At 37.5% G+C, this 16,885-nt stretch overlaps 1 protein-coding gene across 1 annotated transcript in view; it reads right to left on the bottom strand.

The window, feature by feature from the left end:
* The window catches only part of LOC126335939 (agrin-like), a 366,195-nt gene that overhangs the window by 118,521 nt on the left and 230,789 nt on the right, over positions 1 to 16,885 (bottom strand). Inside the window, exon 19 of the mRNA XM_049999415.1 lies at positions 10,606 to 10,740. Coding sequence (XP_049855372.1) covers positions 10,606 to 10,740 — 135 coding nt within the window. The remainder of the gene's footprint in view (positions 1 to 10,605; positions 10,741 to 16,885) is intronic.

The raw sequence follows: 16,885 nt of genomic DNA, 5'->3' as shown, positions 1-16,885 counted from the left end.
TGGGGTTTGAACAAATTTAAGAACTACTTATGGGGTTGACATAGTAATTAACACCAACCATAAAGTGTTGATCTTTTTAAATGACTGCAAGTTACTGAATGCTAGTCAAACACATTGGGAACTGTTGTTACAACAGTACGATTATGAAATTCAGTATGTAAAGGGAACTGACCATATAGTAGTGGACGCATTGTCAAGGTTACCAAGGGGATTAGGTAATGTTCCAGAAGAAGGGTATGAAGACGGTAATTTTCAAATAAATATCATACAGGAAACCATGGAAAATAAAAAGATTAAAGAAATTGTTAAAAAATTTGAAGCGTCATCAGAATGAGGATGACATATGGAGGGACATAAAAACACAAATGAACGATAAAAATAAAACCACAATTTTGAGTATATTATAAAGTATACAAAAATGTGTTATTTAGAAGGAAAAATTTAAACAAAGAGATTGGCGGAATCTGATGGTCTGAATAAGTTCAAGGCTGAAATAATAGATTACTACCATTTAGCCTTAGGTCATGCAGGAGCTAAAAGATGCTATGACAAAATGAAGCAGCAAATAGTAGTATAAAATAATGTGCTAAGGAAGATCACAGATCATATAAAGACTTGTGATCTGTGTCAGAAAGCTAAGGTTATGAATTTAAAGAATAAAGGATCGATGCAGCATATTTTGCTACAAGACACTTTGTAACTAATTATCTATACTGAAAACAGTAGGAGGATGTGTACAAATTTTTGTGGTTCGACATGTGTTCACAAAATATATAAAGTTGTATCTGGTAAAGAAGGCTACGACAAAAGTTTCATTCAAAAAGATGGAAGCTTATTAGGAAGCGACAGTAAAACCAAAGGCTGTATTGTCAGATGTTGTTGTTGTTGTGATCTTCAGTCCCGAGACTGGTTTGATGCAGCTCTCCATGCTACTCTATCCTGTGCATGCTTCTTCATCTCCCATTACCTACTGCAGCCTACATCCTTCTGAATCTGCTTAGTGTATTCATCTCTTGGTCTCCCTCGACGATTTTTATCCTCCACGCTGTCCTCCAATACTAAATTGGTGATCCCTCGATGTCTCAGAACATGTCCTACCAACCGATCCCTTCTTCTAGTCAAGTTGTGCCACAAGCTCCTCTTCTCCCCAATTCTAGTCAATACCTCCTCACTAGTTATGTGATCTACCCATCTAATCTTCAGCGTTCTGTTGTAGCACCACATTTCAAAAGCTTTTATTCTCTTTTTGTCTAAACTATTTATCATCCATGTTTCATTCCATACATGGCTACACTCCATACAAATACTTTCAGAAACGACTTCCTGACACTTAACCCTATACTCGATGTTAACAAATTTTTCTTCTTCATTAACACTTTCCTTGCCATTACCAGTCTACATTTTATATCCTCTCTACTTTAACCATCATCAGTTATTTTGCTCCCCAAATAGCAAAACTCATTTACTACTTTAAGTGTCTCATTTCCTAATCTAATTCCCTCAGCATCACCCGACTTAATTCGACTACATTCCATTATCCTCATTTTACTTTTGTTGATGTTCATCTTATACCCTCCTTTCAAGACACTGCCCATTCTGTTCAACTGCTCTTCCAAGTCCTTTGCTGTCTCTGACAGAATTACAATGTAATTGGCGAACCTCAAAGTTTTTATTTCTTCTCCATGGATTTTAATACCTACTCTGAACTTTCCTTTTGTTTCCTTTATTGCTTGCTCAATATACATATTGAATAACATCGTGGATAGGCTACAACCATGTCTCACTCCCTTCCCAACCACTGCATCCCTTTCATACCCCTCAACTCTTATAACTGCCATCTGCTTTCTGTACAAACTGTAAATAGCCTTTCGCTCCCTGTATTTTACCCCTGCCATCTTTAGAATTTGAAAGATAGTATTCCAATCAACATTGTCAAAAGCTTTCTCTAAGTCTACAAATGCTAGAAATGTAGGTTTGCCTTTCCTTAACATAACTTCTAAGTCGTAGGGTCAGTATTGCCTCACGTGTTCCAATATTTCTACGGAATCGAAACTGATCTTCCCCGAGGTCGGCTTCTATCAGTTTTTCCATTCGTCTGTAAAGAATTTGCGTTAGTATCTTGCAACGGTGACTTATTAAACTGATAGTTCGGTAATTTTCACATCTGTCAACACCTGCTTTCTTTGGGATTGGAATTATTATATTCTTCTGGAAGTCTGAGGATATTTCACCTGTCTCATACATCTTGCTCACCAGATGGTAGAGTTTTGTCAGGACTGGCTGTCCCAAGGCTCTCAGTAGTTCTAATGGAATGTTGTCTACTCCGGGGACCTTGTTTTGACTCAGGTCCTTCAGTGCTCTTTGAACTCTTCATCCAATATCACATCTCCCATTTCATCATCATCTACATCCTCTTACATTTCCATAATGTTGTCCTCAAGTACATCGCCCTTGCATAGACCCTCTATATACTCCTTCCACCTTTCTGCTTTCCCTTCTTTGCTTAGAACTGGGTTTCCATCAAAGCTCTTGATATTCATACAAGTGGTTCTCATTTCTCCAAAGGTCTCTTTAATTTTCCTGTAGGCAGTATCTATCTTACCCCTAGCGAGATAAGCCTCTACATCCTCACATTTGTCCTCTAGCCATCCCTGCTTAGCCATTTTGCACTTTCTGTCGATCTCATTTTTGAGATGTTTCTATTCCTTTTGCCTGCTTCATTTACTGGATTTTTATATTTTCTCCTTTCACCAATTAAATTCAATATTTTTTATGTTACCCAAGGATTTCTACTAGCCATCTTCTTTTTACCTACTTGATTCTCTGCTTCGCTCACTACTTCATCTCTCAGGGCTAACCATTCTTCTTCTACTGTATTTTTATCCCCCCATTTCTGTCAATTGTTCCCTTATGCTCTCTCTGAAACTCTGTACAACCTCTGGTTCTTTCCGTTTATCCAGGTCCCATCTACTTAAATTCCCACCTTTTTGCAGTTTCTTCAGTTTTAACCTACAGTTCATAACCAATAGATTGTGGTCAGAGTCGACATCTGCCCCTGGAAATGTGTTACAATTAAAACCTGGTTCCTAAATCACTGTCTTACCATTGTGTAATCTATCTGATACCTTTTAGTATCTCCAGGGTTCTTCCATGTATACAACCTTCTTTCACGATTCTTGTCAGATAACGGACCTCAATTTGTTTCCAGAATTTGGAAAGAGGGTCTGAAAGAGTTGGGAATAGGGGTGAAACATACAACAGTAAATCACCCAGCAGGGAACCCAGTGGAACACTGTATTAGAGAAATAGGACGATTAATAAGAACCTATTGCAGTAGTAACCATAAGGCATGGGGAAGATATGTTAGTGAATTTGAAAGAGCGATGAATGTGTTACCCCACTACTTCATCTCTCAGAGCTACCCATTCTTCTTCTACTGTATTTCCCCCCCCCCCCCCCCCCCCCCCATTTCTGTCAATTGTTCCCTTATGCTCTCCCTGAAACTCTGTACAACCTCTGGTTGCTTTCGTCCAGATGAGATAATGCTGAAAAATGAAAGCAAAAGTTTGCTATCTAAGTTAGTATCATTTCCAGCAACTAAAGATATCCCATCGTATGAAAAGAAGGAGATGATTTGAATGAAAATGAAGAAACAGGCTGAGGTGAATGCAAAAAGGCATGATGTATAAGTAAGAGCAAGCCAAATTCAAATAGGGGGATTTAGTCTTGGACAAGGCGCATACTAGATCGAGCAGAATTGATCAGGAAATTTCATAATTTAATTTTATTTACAAAGATCTATTTGTGATAGACAAGCGTCTGCATGACAACGCCTACAATTTGGTATTTCTGATATCAAAGTGAAGGTACGTTCATTACAATATCGAAAACATTAAAAGATATTTTCCTCGAAGAATAGAGGAATGAAAAATGTTAAAGTCTTTACAAAAAAATTGTGTGTTAACGAAGCTGTAAATGTTGAGGAAATTTAGAAAACCTCAATCGTTTATGTTGAAAGTAACACCAGAAAGTGAAAACAGAGATTGGAAAGAAGGGACTGTTAAGTTACTTTCGACAGCCAAAAAGTGAAGTTTTGCAATAGGAATGTGATGAAGGAACTGTTGTGACTTCCGACAGTCTGAAGTAGTGCATTTCATTAAATCGAAAAAGTGAAATTTTATTGACTGTAAAAATTAGTTAAGAATTGAAAATGTTCAGGTCAAGCATTGCCCAAATGAAACTATCAAATTTTATTAATATTGTAATGTGAAAGGAAGATATGAAGAAGTGTTGTGCCCTAAGCACATAATGGTGTTTATGTTTTACTCCTGATATCTGGAAGTAAAATGGGGGCATGTGTAACACTATCAACAATTTGAAAGTCGAGAGACTTTGCACTAAGCAAAGAATGAGACTTGTACATTATGTAGTGTACAATAGTGTCTGCAGAAGATGATATTCTTTGACTATGTGAAGTTTAATATTTATATGTAATTAACAAATATTGATAATGTTATGTAAGTAACAAGAATTATCTTTTATTTAACTATGTATAATTGTTTGTAAAGTGGAGTCAACACCAGCTCAGTGCTAAAGTTAAAAATAGGTGAAAACCAGTATGGATTTACCAACGTTCTGGAAGGCTGGAAAAGGTGGACTTTTTTGCTGATAACAGAATCAGGTAGGAGAGGGGAGAAGTGGAGTGGGTCAGACAGGCACAAAACACTGTTGAGGCAGGTGACAAAAGCTGATGCATAGTGTACTACACAGTATTGTTTAAACAAAACAAAAGTTTAATTGCTTAATACATGTGAGTGAAGGGCAAGTGCTAAGGTACAAGTTTTCAATGCCTTAGAGGAGATGTAAAATTACATCTGCCATGAGTGTTCGTTCCTGGATGTGAAATGATCTAAGACATCCATTACTTAGACTGACGCAGATCCCCAGGAAAGAAAAACTCATATTTGCAATGGTATAAGTCACACAATTCGATGCCACTAGGGCAAGAAAAAATCTCCACCACTGAAAAATGGTACGTGCCTACAAAGTGCCTACATCTCCAGCAACTGTGCTCATGATGACACTACTGAAGTTAACCATAAATAGTTCTGTATATGAGCTGTGTTGACAAGTTTTTGTGTGTTTTGTTCAGTATTGATTAAAGTGTCTTTTTTTTATGCAAGACTACTCATTTAACCTAAAGTGTTCCAAGTAGGAATCCTTTCCTCTACTAAAGAGAATGAAACTGAGAATCCACTGGTGTGGAGCATTATTGCGCAGCTGAGTGTTTTCTTTTGATGTAAATTTAAATTATCACTCAAGTGCAACAATTAAAGTAAATGCGGAGAATTGTAGATTACATTGAAAGTTTGAAAAGTAAATAACAATCGTACGTAGTGTATGAACTTGGTTATTGGGACCTTCTGTCCGTGAAATTATGTAAAGTAACTATTTCAATAAAACTGATAAAAACCAAGTATAAAACCTTTTGCAATCATTTTGAGGCTAATAAATGTATTGTAAAAATATTTCTTGTGTATAATACATGTTTCCAGAGGCAGTGTTGCTGATCTTACCTTCAGAAACATAAGTAGGCATTTTTGTTGTTCTGGCACTGTTTTCATGGACCAAAACTTTCTAAGTGTGTGGGTGTGACCAATTCTGACTGCAGTCATGGTTCAGCTATCTACATGCATTAGCCTGTTCCTTCAGTGATAGAAATTATTAAAAGAGAAAAAGTTTTGAAAAGAACCAAAATACAGTAAAGACAAAATTTGGTGAATTTGTTGAATAACATCAATTGATTTGTCATTTTGGCTGGTGACCATGTTTTTCAGTAATACTATTACTTGCAAAAAGTAGTAGTCTGATGAAATAGAAAAGCTGCCACCAAGACTATACAATAACTACACATTTGATCAAGCTTTATGCATTATGCGGCATCTGAGGTCACTAGCAGTTATTAAGGAGGTAGTTGTGTTTATGTGCTTCAGTTAATGAAGCTAGAATAACATATGAAGTACCAAATGTAACTGGAACAGTAGAAATGGTGAGTGTTGTAAGCGGCCTTCAGACAGGATTAGAACAAATACTACATGTAGATACTCTCCTTATGTATATCTTAAGGTGACAGAACAGCATTTACCTCGCCATGCTACCATTATAACTTCTTGCATATTTCTCTTGATAACCAAATGCATTTCATTCAGCTTCTCTCTATCCACAGTCCTGTGCTTTGTTTTACACCAATTATGCAGTAGTCTCTGATTCTTTACGGTGACTGTATACCATGGAAGTGTTCTACTTGGTACATGTGTGTCCAGTGCATGGTTAACCATTCTTTTAAACTTGAGTCATAGTTCCCCAACATTTACCTTCCCAATGGTGAAAGTTTTCAGCAAACTTAATTTAATGCTGTTTGTTCACTTTCCTGTAATACGTTGCACTAGCCAAAATGCAGACTCAGTGTGAATGCTGTTCTTGAATACAGGATGAATTGGCTGATGTTTGGATATCGCCATGACCACTGTCAAACAATTGGCAACTGCTACAAATTGGTGTGTTAGAAGAGCTCCAGAGACTCATGTGCCTGTGATCTCAGTACCAAAGGTACCTCAAATATTATCCTCACCTGCAAATCCATCTCTTCTCCAGAAAGCACAGGATTTGTCATTACACACACACACTTTTTTTTTTTTTAAATGTAGCAGTGTTTTTTTATGCTAACCACTTTTTTATCTCATTTTGTTCATTACTGTTCCTTGCATTTGTTCAGGGCGGATGTCCTGTGACACCCATCCAAGTTCACCACTGAGCCATTCACTCAGTTTTTTTAATTAAAGAGGGCAGCTAACACTCCAACCAAACATGCTGAGATAGTGTGCCAGTATTCCACTTGACTGTGAGTGGTGTTTCAATGGTAGATGTAGGCATCCTGTACAATGTGGACAGGGACCAGGGAGGACTGATCCCCACAACCAAGAAGTTCAAGGTGCTGCCTTTCATGGAAACTGAGCCAGTAGGAGTCACTTCACCTGTTTTGGGGGCACCTGCTTTGTCCTGTGTCCAGAGTAAGTAAATGCAAAATGGTAGGTGCTATTAATCATTGGCAATTCAAATGTATGGTGAATAATGGTACCCCTTAGGGAAATGGCAGCAAAGGACAGGGAAGAATACCAAGTGTGTATGCCTGGGGGCCTTATTCAACATGTTGAAGAGGTTATTCTGGCAGCCACTGAGGGAATAGGGTGCAACCAACTATAGATCGTGGTGCACTTTGTAACAAATGGTGCCTACCATCTGGGCTTTGAGGTCAGACTTGGATCATTCCAGTGACTGGTAAACAAAGTTAAGAAGTCTAGCTTTGCTAATGGAGTTCTAACAAAGCTTACAATTTGCAGCATTGTGCTCAGAGCTGATTGCAGCCCCATGGTTCGGATTCGAAAGGAAGGGCTGAATCAGAGACTTCAAAGGTTCTGTTACAAGCTTTGTGGGCCCATTTTTGGGAAACATGTGGTGACTCTTTGTTGATACAGGCTCAAAGTAACTGCAGTCATGTTGTCCACTATGATGGAAGCCACACCCAATGTATTGGCCTAGGTTTGGTTCATTGAACGTTTTCTACACATGCTTATTACAATTTACAGAGGCTGCCTTCAAGGAGTCCTGTGTCACCAAGAACATAAAACATAACTTCAGCCTTTGGTTCCATCCTTCTTCTAATGACAAAGCTCAATGCTAGGTATTGACATTTAAGGAGCAAAAGCTAAAAGCTGTACAATCTGCTGAGATTCTGCGAGATGTCATCAGTTGCTACACTCTTTTTGAATACCCACAGGATCACACCAACTGAAGATTGTAGCCCAGCTAAACTACCCCAGAGAAGACAGTCATGGAATTTTCTTTATTTGCTGACACCAACCCCTCTGAAACCTGGATAAGACACCCATAGCATTACTCATCAGGCACAGCCCTATGGACTTGTTCCAATGGGAGTAATGACAAACAGACACCAGCAATAGTACTCAAGGCAAATGGACAGTGCTTCATATCAGTGCAAATCCCAAACTTAGTCACTGTTTGGTTTTCATTCATTTGTCCATCTCATTTTCTCATTGTGAACACTTGCCTAGGATACTTCTAATTTATCGACTGAGCACAATGTAGGGAGACAGGAATGTGCGTGTGAGTGAGTAAGTGAATGTGTGTGTGTGTGTGTGTGTGTGTGTGTGTGTGTTTGTATGTTTCTCCTACATCTCCTAAGGAAGTGGATTCCGAAAGCTAGCTACACTCTGTACCTGCTGTTTGTGTACCTAAACAGAAATCACAGTGTATAGAGAAAGTGAAAAGTTCAACAACTTTTCATGCAGTGCATATCCTTTTGTTTTGTGTACAGTATATGCTAAGCTTCTACACAGTAGACACGTATGCTGAATGCACAGTACATTTTGTATGTCCACGATTCTGTACTGTGCCTGTGCTGCTCCATATCCAAACCATGCATAGCCTGTAGCATTTAGCCTAACATATTTGAGTAAGAATGTTTTGAGAGTAAATTACATTAAGCAGCTGTGAACAACAAAATATACTTATTTTACACAGCAGTAGACATATTACTTGTACTGTTGTGTATATACTATATGTCCTGAAATTAATATTATAAAGAATGTATGTTTTATTATATACTGAATAGCCAAGGAAACTGGTACATCTGCCCCCGCAAGCATGCAAAAGTGCCACAACAAGACATGCAATGGAATCGATTAATGTCTAAAGTAGAGCTGGAGGGAACTGACACCATGAATCCTGCAGGGCTGTCCATAAATCCACAAGAGTGCGACATTGTGGAGATCTCTTCTGAACAGCAATAATGTTTGTGTCTGGGAAGTTCAGTGGCCACTGGAAATGTTTAAACTGAGAAGAGTGTTCCTGGAGCCACATGTGGCGTGTCACATTGTCCTGCTGGAATTGCCCAAGTCCGTCGGAATGCACAACTGACGTGAATGGATACAGGTGATCAGACAGGAAGCTTACGTATGTGTCACCCATCAGAGTCGTACCTAGACATATCATCAATCTCATGTCACTCCAACTGCAGATGTCCTACAGATTACAGTGTCTCCACCAGCTCGAACAGACCCCTGCTGACATGAAAGGTCCAAGGATTCATGATTTTGTCTCCATACCCGTACATGTCCATCCACTCGATTCAATTTGAAATGAGACTCATCTGACCAGGCAACATGTTTCCAGTTGTTAACAGTCCAATGTCACCTCTGGCTGGGTTTGTGATACGTACATGACCTTTAGTTATTACTTGCATGGCACTGTTGTCTGCAAGCATTTAATTCTATTGTGTTTTTATCACATGTGTGAACACTTTAGAATTATTACACATGTGTGACGTGCAGTCACTGTTTATGCCCCAAAATAATGTTGGAACCACAAAACCTTGGAGCAAGTTCATACATAGAGAAACAGCAATGAGCTTCATTGACACTGTTTGCAGCTTGCGCGCTCAGTTTCTTCTTGAAAAAGCAGTCATCTTCTTTTTCTTTTTTCTTCTTACAAAATCTCCATTTGTACACTGATTTTTCCCTTTTGTTTTCACATTTTTTTTCAATTTTGTCACTGTTACTCACAGAAAGTTTTGGCTTATTCACAAAATGTTTATCCAGTTTAATCAGCATTCAACCATTCACACTTTCATTGTCATTCTGAATCCTCAGCTTGTGTCCTTCCAAGATTTACTTTTAGTGTCTACACAGCCGACAGATTGTCATCGGATTCAACACTATGTTTCAAAATGTCAAGACTGTAGAGCATCATTATTGACAGCAGATCACCATTAATGTCAACAGCAATTGCTTGTGACTTATCCACAGCATCAAAGATTCTTAAGATCCATAGACTGGTTTGAGTTTAAACCATATCTGACATGATGTAGTGCATGCAGTTCTTTACTTGGTTCAGCTTAGTGAAATCGATGGATAAAATCAAGCCTGCTTTTACTTTTCCTTCTTCTGCTAGCCATGCTTTGTATGCAGCTTCTGCAGCAGGAAGCACTTTGCCTTCATCACACACTGCACTGTGGTATGTCTCTAGACACATATCAAGTGTCATTTATGATGAGTAGTGCTTTGACTTGTATTTTCAATGAGTCAAACTCTGTGGAGCCCTCATATGTGCCGTACTAATCATTTTAACAAACTTGTTAATTTCCAAACTTTTAATATTATGAATTCAAGTTTTAGTGTAATCAAAAAAGTCAGTTTTGCTGAATGTGTAACCTGGGTCCATAACCTGTTGGGATGTTGTTTAAGACAACAGGCACAGAACAACTTCATTCACACCTCACTGCATGCAGAATAACAGAGAACTACTAACAATTGACTTGAATAAAATGTGCATAGTGATATCTACAGAAGCCGAAGATATTACAGGGAAGTAAAATTTGAATCTCAACAACGTTCAAGAGATGAATCATAAACACAGATACTTGATAAAGAAAATAATAAAATGAAGAAGTACCTGTACAGCCTTTTATTACCACTTTAATTTAAACAGTATTTTCTAATTTGCTCTAATTTTCTGGTAAATACTCACATTTGTGACACTGTCCTTCAGTTGCCTCTGATGGACATTCACAGGTAAATCCCCCACCTTGAATAACTTTGCAAACTGATCCTGCTACACATGGACTAGATGTGCAGATATTAATTCTATTTTCACAAAGCTGACCTGTTGAAGGAGAATAATTTAAATTAATACACAGAGGAAAAAGTTATTTATTAGCTAACAGAAAAATAATATCTGACAGTTAATGTTCCCACAAAATTTATAAATATGTGAATGAATAGAGAAGATGAATATGTACAGAATTAGTATCAGTAATTTATAAAATAGAATTAAATGAAAGCATGGAACTATTGTACCTCTGGATATTGCTACACATTTCAGTATAATGAAACATATCCTTGAAGCACATTGCACTAAATGTTGACAAACATTTAACCATAGTTTTAATTGGGCACACACAATAGTACAAAATTAAAGAAATCAGATTGTACAAAGAATCTAAAATTCCTACATGAATCTATGAATTCTAGGAAAATATGTAGGACCTATATGTGTTGTTCAGAGACACAAAATTGTAGTACTTCCTAACAAAGCACAAATGTAACAGGAAAACATACAGGAGGTACCTAAAGACACTATAAACACACTATTAAACTGAACAGATAAGTGATCCAGTAATGTTAGTAAAACAGCCTGGAATATAATACACGTGTAATATGAAAATAGAGAGTATTCAAGTTACACTAATACAGCACTAGGAGAAAATGGAATGTTGCTGAATGAGCCAAAAACAGTATGTGAGGCCTTCATAGAAAATTTTAATAAGACATGCAAAGAAGACATTGAAAAATAAACACTACAAACAAAGACAGTTAAAACAAGCAATTCATTTTTTTAAAAATAAAATCATTCCAATTTAGGCTGTTAAAACATTATTTGCTATAAATAATGTTTTAACATCCTGAAACAGAATGATTTCATTTAAAAATGTCAAGAAGGTTGTGGACCCAATCATCATCAAACTTCTGGAATCTGAAAATAACCCCAAAACTCAAAAGAATAATGCCTAATGGCTGGGATGATGTATCATCTACAGTACTTAAAGAGCGAAAAATGAAATAATGAAACCAATAGCAAATTTAATGAACATTTCAGCTAGCCAGGGGACTTTCTATTGCCTTTTAAACATTCCTGATATACCAACAGTGTATACAAAGGGTGCAACCACTGGCACAATTAATTACAGGCCAATTTCCTTAACTTCAACACTTGGCAAGGTACTTGAAAGATTAATTCAAGACCAAATAAAATCTTTCTGCTGCAAATACAGTATACTGAACATCCACAGTATGGTACTGGAAAGGGTGATTCTCAATAACAGCAGTAATAAATTCCTTTCATGAACTGCTAAAAAGACTGGTTGAAAGTGAGAAACTCAATTTTTTCTGTATTTGTCTAAGACCTGTGATTCTGTGGATCATGCAGTACTTGTATCTAAATTAGAAACTTATGATATATGAGGAGTAGCACTCAATTTCTCAAATTCTTACCCCAGGACGGAAGACAAGTGCGCTAAACTGCGTTATAAGAATGAAGGTAATATCCTGATAGTAAAATCAGCATACAAGACTTTGGAGTCCTGGGGACATATTCTTGGCAGTTTCTGTTTCTGCTATATATAAATGACATAACATAGCTGAAAAATTCAAAGCTGGTGAGCTATGCTGGCACTACCTCAACTTTTAGCTGGGGCTTTACTGAGCAGCTAGTGTTTCAAAATAATAAAGAGAACTTTACTTTGAAATGTTCACAGAATATCTAATCATGAATAAACTTACACTGAATAAGGACAAAACTAATGTGATCAAATTTTTGTTAAATTATAACCAGTCTCAAGTGAACATCAATAATTAACCTCTACCTACAGCTGAAAAATTAAATGAACTTGAATTTTTAGGTATTGCGATTAATGAACATCTTACATGGAAAGACTGTACCTTTAAATGGATTAGCTGCAACATTTACTTACCTTAAGTCCCAAAAATATAAAAACTCCTCCTGTCGTTAAACAAATGTACTACTGATGAATCCACTCACATTTGCGACATGAGATTGAAATCTGTGGTGGGACACTGACAGTCTACATGCGTCAGATATGTAGGCTTCAGAAGAGAGCTGATAGGATAATTGCTACTATAAGCAAATGTCAGTCCTGCAGTGACTACTGCGGCAAGTACAATTTACTAACTGGGCAGTCATTGCATTTTCTTAGGACAATTATATTTGTAAAAGACATTCATAATTACATTACATTAACCAAATGTGGTTTTCATAGAATCTGAGTAACAAAAAGCTACAGATCACAGTTCACTTGCAGCTGGAGACAATTTATAATGTATTGTCAAATAATATAAAGCATTTCTGTGCAAATCTTTTAAGGATGAGCTGAAACAGTTTATAATAAAAAGTATTTAATTATAACTCAAAGATTTCTGGACACTATTTCTGATAGTACTATTTTGTACAGTGCAGTATATCAGTGGTGGTAAATGTTTATATAATAGTATCTAATTTAGGCCTAATTGTTGTGTGTATTCACTAAACGTATGGCACTGTATCATAGTTGTAAATGAAAAAAAATGATAATGTCTAAGACTGATAAGTTACTATGGACAAATAAAGCTTCTTTTTCTTCTCATTACTATTATTAGAATGGTAGAGTATTGCAAACTGAGTCATACATGCATATATCATTACTTACGGATCGGCACATGGTGGACTGCATGTGAATAGGTTGGGCTCTAAAATTTTTGGTTAAGTTCTGGGAGATGTGCATGCAGTTATAAAGAAACAATGGAATCTGATTTTTAGTGAAGAGGGTGATGATTTACATGCCAATGGAGTTAGAAAGCAAAGCAAAGATAAGTGCTCAACCAAGCAATCCTGAAAAAAAGGTCCATTATTTTAACTGTTCCATTAGAATGTTCAGTTCCTACACAAGAAGTTAACAGAATTGCAAATAATGCTTTGAAATGAGCTAACGGATGCTTTTGTACTGTGTCTGAAGAAGTACTAGTTAAGATAGGATACTTTACCAACAGTGAACATGAATTGGCAGCCTACACATATACAAAGCACCTCCAGTGTAGTATTAAGAAAAACTAAAGATGCTAAATGGTGAAAGGGTTTTGAAACATTAACCACAGAATTATCAACAGCCGAAACAATTACTGTATTTTGCCTGTACAGATCTCCTGAAGGAGACATAAAAAATTTTCTTCAACACATGGACAACACATTATTGTAAAGTGTAAAAACATACCTAACATCCCAATCTGTGGTGATTTCAGTGCTGACTTTAGCAAAGCTCATAACGTAAGAACAGAGCTATTGAATTGCTTGTTCTCTTGTGACTCATAAATCACAAGACATTCCCCCACACAAGAAACTTGTTATAGAAAATCCACAATATGTAAAATAACAATAACTCTAGTTAAGAACATTTTCAAGCAGAAATAGTAAGGACTAGACTAAGAGACCACTATGGTGAAACCATAAGTTTCTGCACTGAAAGTAATAAGGCAAACCAACTGACAAGCACCTACAAGGGCACAACTTACAATGATCAGGAAAAGAGAACAGTATCTTATTATTTACCAGTTTTGGTAGTGCTATACATTTTTGTTGTAAGCATCTGTGAATTTGTGTTGAGTGAACTTAGGCTATAGTGTAATCTTCTGCTGCAGAAGTAGCTAGTGTTGCTTTAGTTGCTTGATTTCACAACATTTGCAAACAGTAAATATCCAGCAGACCTCCAGCTTTGGAACAGGGTGGAATTAGCAGCAGCTTGAAGCTTGTCGATTGCACACAGTTTGTTTACATCATTTAGGTTAGTGCTAGTCTAACTTACTTCTGAGTAGAAGTGAACAGTGAGACCTCTGCACAGCAGATTTTAGTTTATTTTTCTCTCAGTTATGTTTTGCATACACTCCAAATTCAGTAATGCCACACTTAGGTAATTTTCTCTTGTTTTTGGAGGAGGGGGGGGGGGGTCTGTTTGTACTTCCTCAATTACTCTTCATTGCTTTTTCTGTATTTCTGAGATACTATTAGCTTTTTTTACACTGTATGATATGGGTAGGGGCTGTGCTTCTCAGTGGACACAAGAAGAATTAGCTGGTGGCCATAAACAGCTGCAGACTGTTGACCATTGTTGACAGGCTTCTGGCTATTGCTTGAAGCTGTGGTGGCATCAGGGCACTGATTACAAGGCCTTCAAAACCCTTGGTGCCGTTGGCATCTCCTGGTGGTTAGGTTGTTGCACAACATCTGACCAATTTATCTTCACTCAAGAGTGAATGGTGGACAATGGTTTACTTGCTTGTTACTAGGTTATAAGTGAAAGAGGGAATGAGAAGCATGGCTAGTCCCTTACACCTTATCAACAGGTATGAGGCACTATCCAGTGTAGTCACTGGGAGCTCCAGCATGAGGCAGGAAGTGGAGCCCCTCAGGGAAATAGCATGCATGGTGGAAAAGAGTCCCAATGTATGTTTGCAGTATGGTCTTGCCCATAAGATGGAAGAGGCTCTGCTAGCAGCTGTACAATTGACCGCAAATGGTGGCACATGACAGCAAAAATGACACCTACTGCTTGAGGTCTGGGGACATCCTTGGTGCCCTTTGGCAGATGGCTGATTTGGTGAAGACAACTAGCATTACACTTGAGGTGCAGGCTAAGCTGACTATTTGTAACATCATACCCACAGTCAGTCAGTCACAGTCACTCTGGTTTAGACTCGAGTGGCAGACCTTCTGTGATGGTATCAGATGCTAGTTTCTCAGTCTCCACTATCAGGTACAGAGTTAAAGGATTCCCCAACATAGGTCAGGCATCCACTACATGCAGGAAGTGGCTACAAGGGTAACATACTGTATGTGGCAAGCTCGAGTTTTTTTTTTTTTTTTTTTCAATTAAAGAACACCTCCTTTGGGATCAGGATGGATTGGGATCAAAGTTACTTTGGCCACAGTGTTCTCAGAGAATGTCTGTCCTAGCAGATCAGCTATAGAAGAGGTTAATATGATATTAGCAAACTGTAGGAGCATCCAAGGAAAGACCCCAGAATTAGTATTGAAGTACTGAAGGTTATAATGTCCAAATAGGGAACAGAAAGTTGGTCAAAACCAGAAGTGGATACCAATGGCATCCTAAGTTTGGACTGGAATCTTTATCATAAAGATAGGTTAGTTGCCGATGGTTTATCTGTTGCAGTTCATGATTCAGAAATATCTACTGAGGTTATCACGGATTCTGTAGGTGAATTAATCCAAGTTAAGTTAAGCACAAAAAGGGGGGGTTAATTATCTGCCTTTATTGGCCTCCTGGGACAGGAGCTGTAGTGGTAGTGGTAGAGCACTTCAGAGAGAACTTGCAGAATCTTATTAAAAGCTTTCCGGATTATGCTGTTGTAATAGGAGGTGACTTCAACTTGCCAGGTACAGACTGGGACACTTATGCTGTAAAAACTGGTGCAGGGGACAGGGATTTGTGTGACATTAATATGAATGTGTTGTCAAAAATTACTTTGAGCAGATAATTAGAGAACCAAGTCATGAAGGTAATGTCTTAGATCTCCTAGTAACAAACAGACTCCCCTGAAATTATTGAATCAGTTAATGAAGAGGGAGGTATGAATGTCATAAAGATGTTAAAATAGGTAGAAAAATAACATTGCTTAGCCAGAATGACAGGATACAAAATGCAGAGTATTTGAGTAGACAGCAACAAATAGTGTTGAGGATGGAGATGTAGAACAGATACGGAAAACATTCAAAATCATCATTCAGTATGCCTTAGACAAGTATGTTCTGAATCAGGTTTTGAGGGATGGACAAGATCCACCATGGTTTAATAGCAGTTTTAGAAAACTGCTGTTTTAAAAAAGGAGAGCTTCATCACTGATTCAAGATAAGTCAAAACCTAGCTGACAAGCAAAAGCTGAATGAAGTGAAAACGAGCATATGGAGAGAAATGAGACAAGGACTCAATTACTTTTAAAGTAAAATTTTGTTGACCAATTTGAGTAATAATCCTAAGAGGTTTTGGTCTTATTTAAAATCAGTAAGTGGTTCAAAATCCTCGATTCATTCACTCAATGACCATACTGGCACCAAACCAGAAGAGATGGCCAAACAGAGAGATGGCCAAAATATTGAATTTGGTCTTCTGGACTTTTTCCACTGTGGAAGATAGTAACGTGGCCCCTCCTTTCAATTATTATATGAATGCTGAAATGGCAGATAT

The sequence above is a fragment of the Schistocerca gregaria genome, chromosome 2, assembly GCF_023897955.1.
Source record: "Schistocerca gregaria isolate iqSchGreg1 chromosome 2, iqSchGreg1.2, whole genome shotgun sequence".
NCBI lineage: Eukaryota > Metazoa > Arthropoda > Insecta > Orthoptera > Acrididae > Schistocerca > Schistocerca gregaria.
The sequence above is the reverse complement of the archived record's forward strand: the minus strand, read 5'-3'. Positions and strand labels throughout refer to the sequence as shown.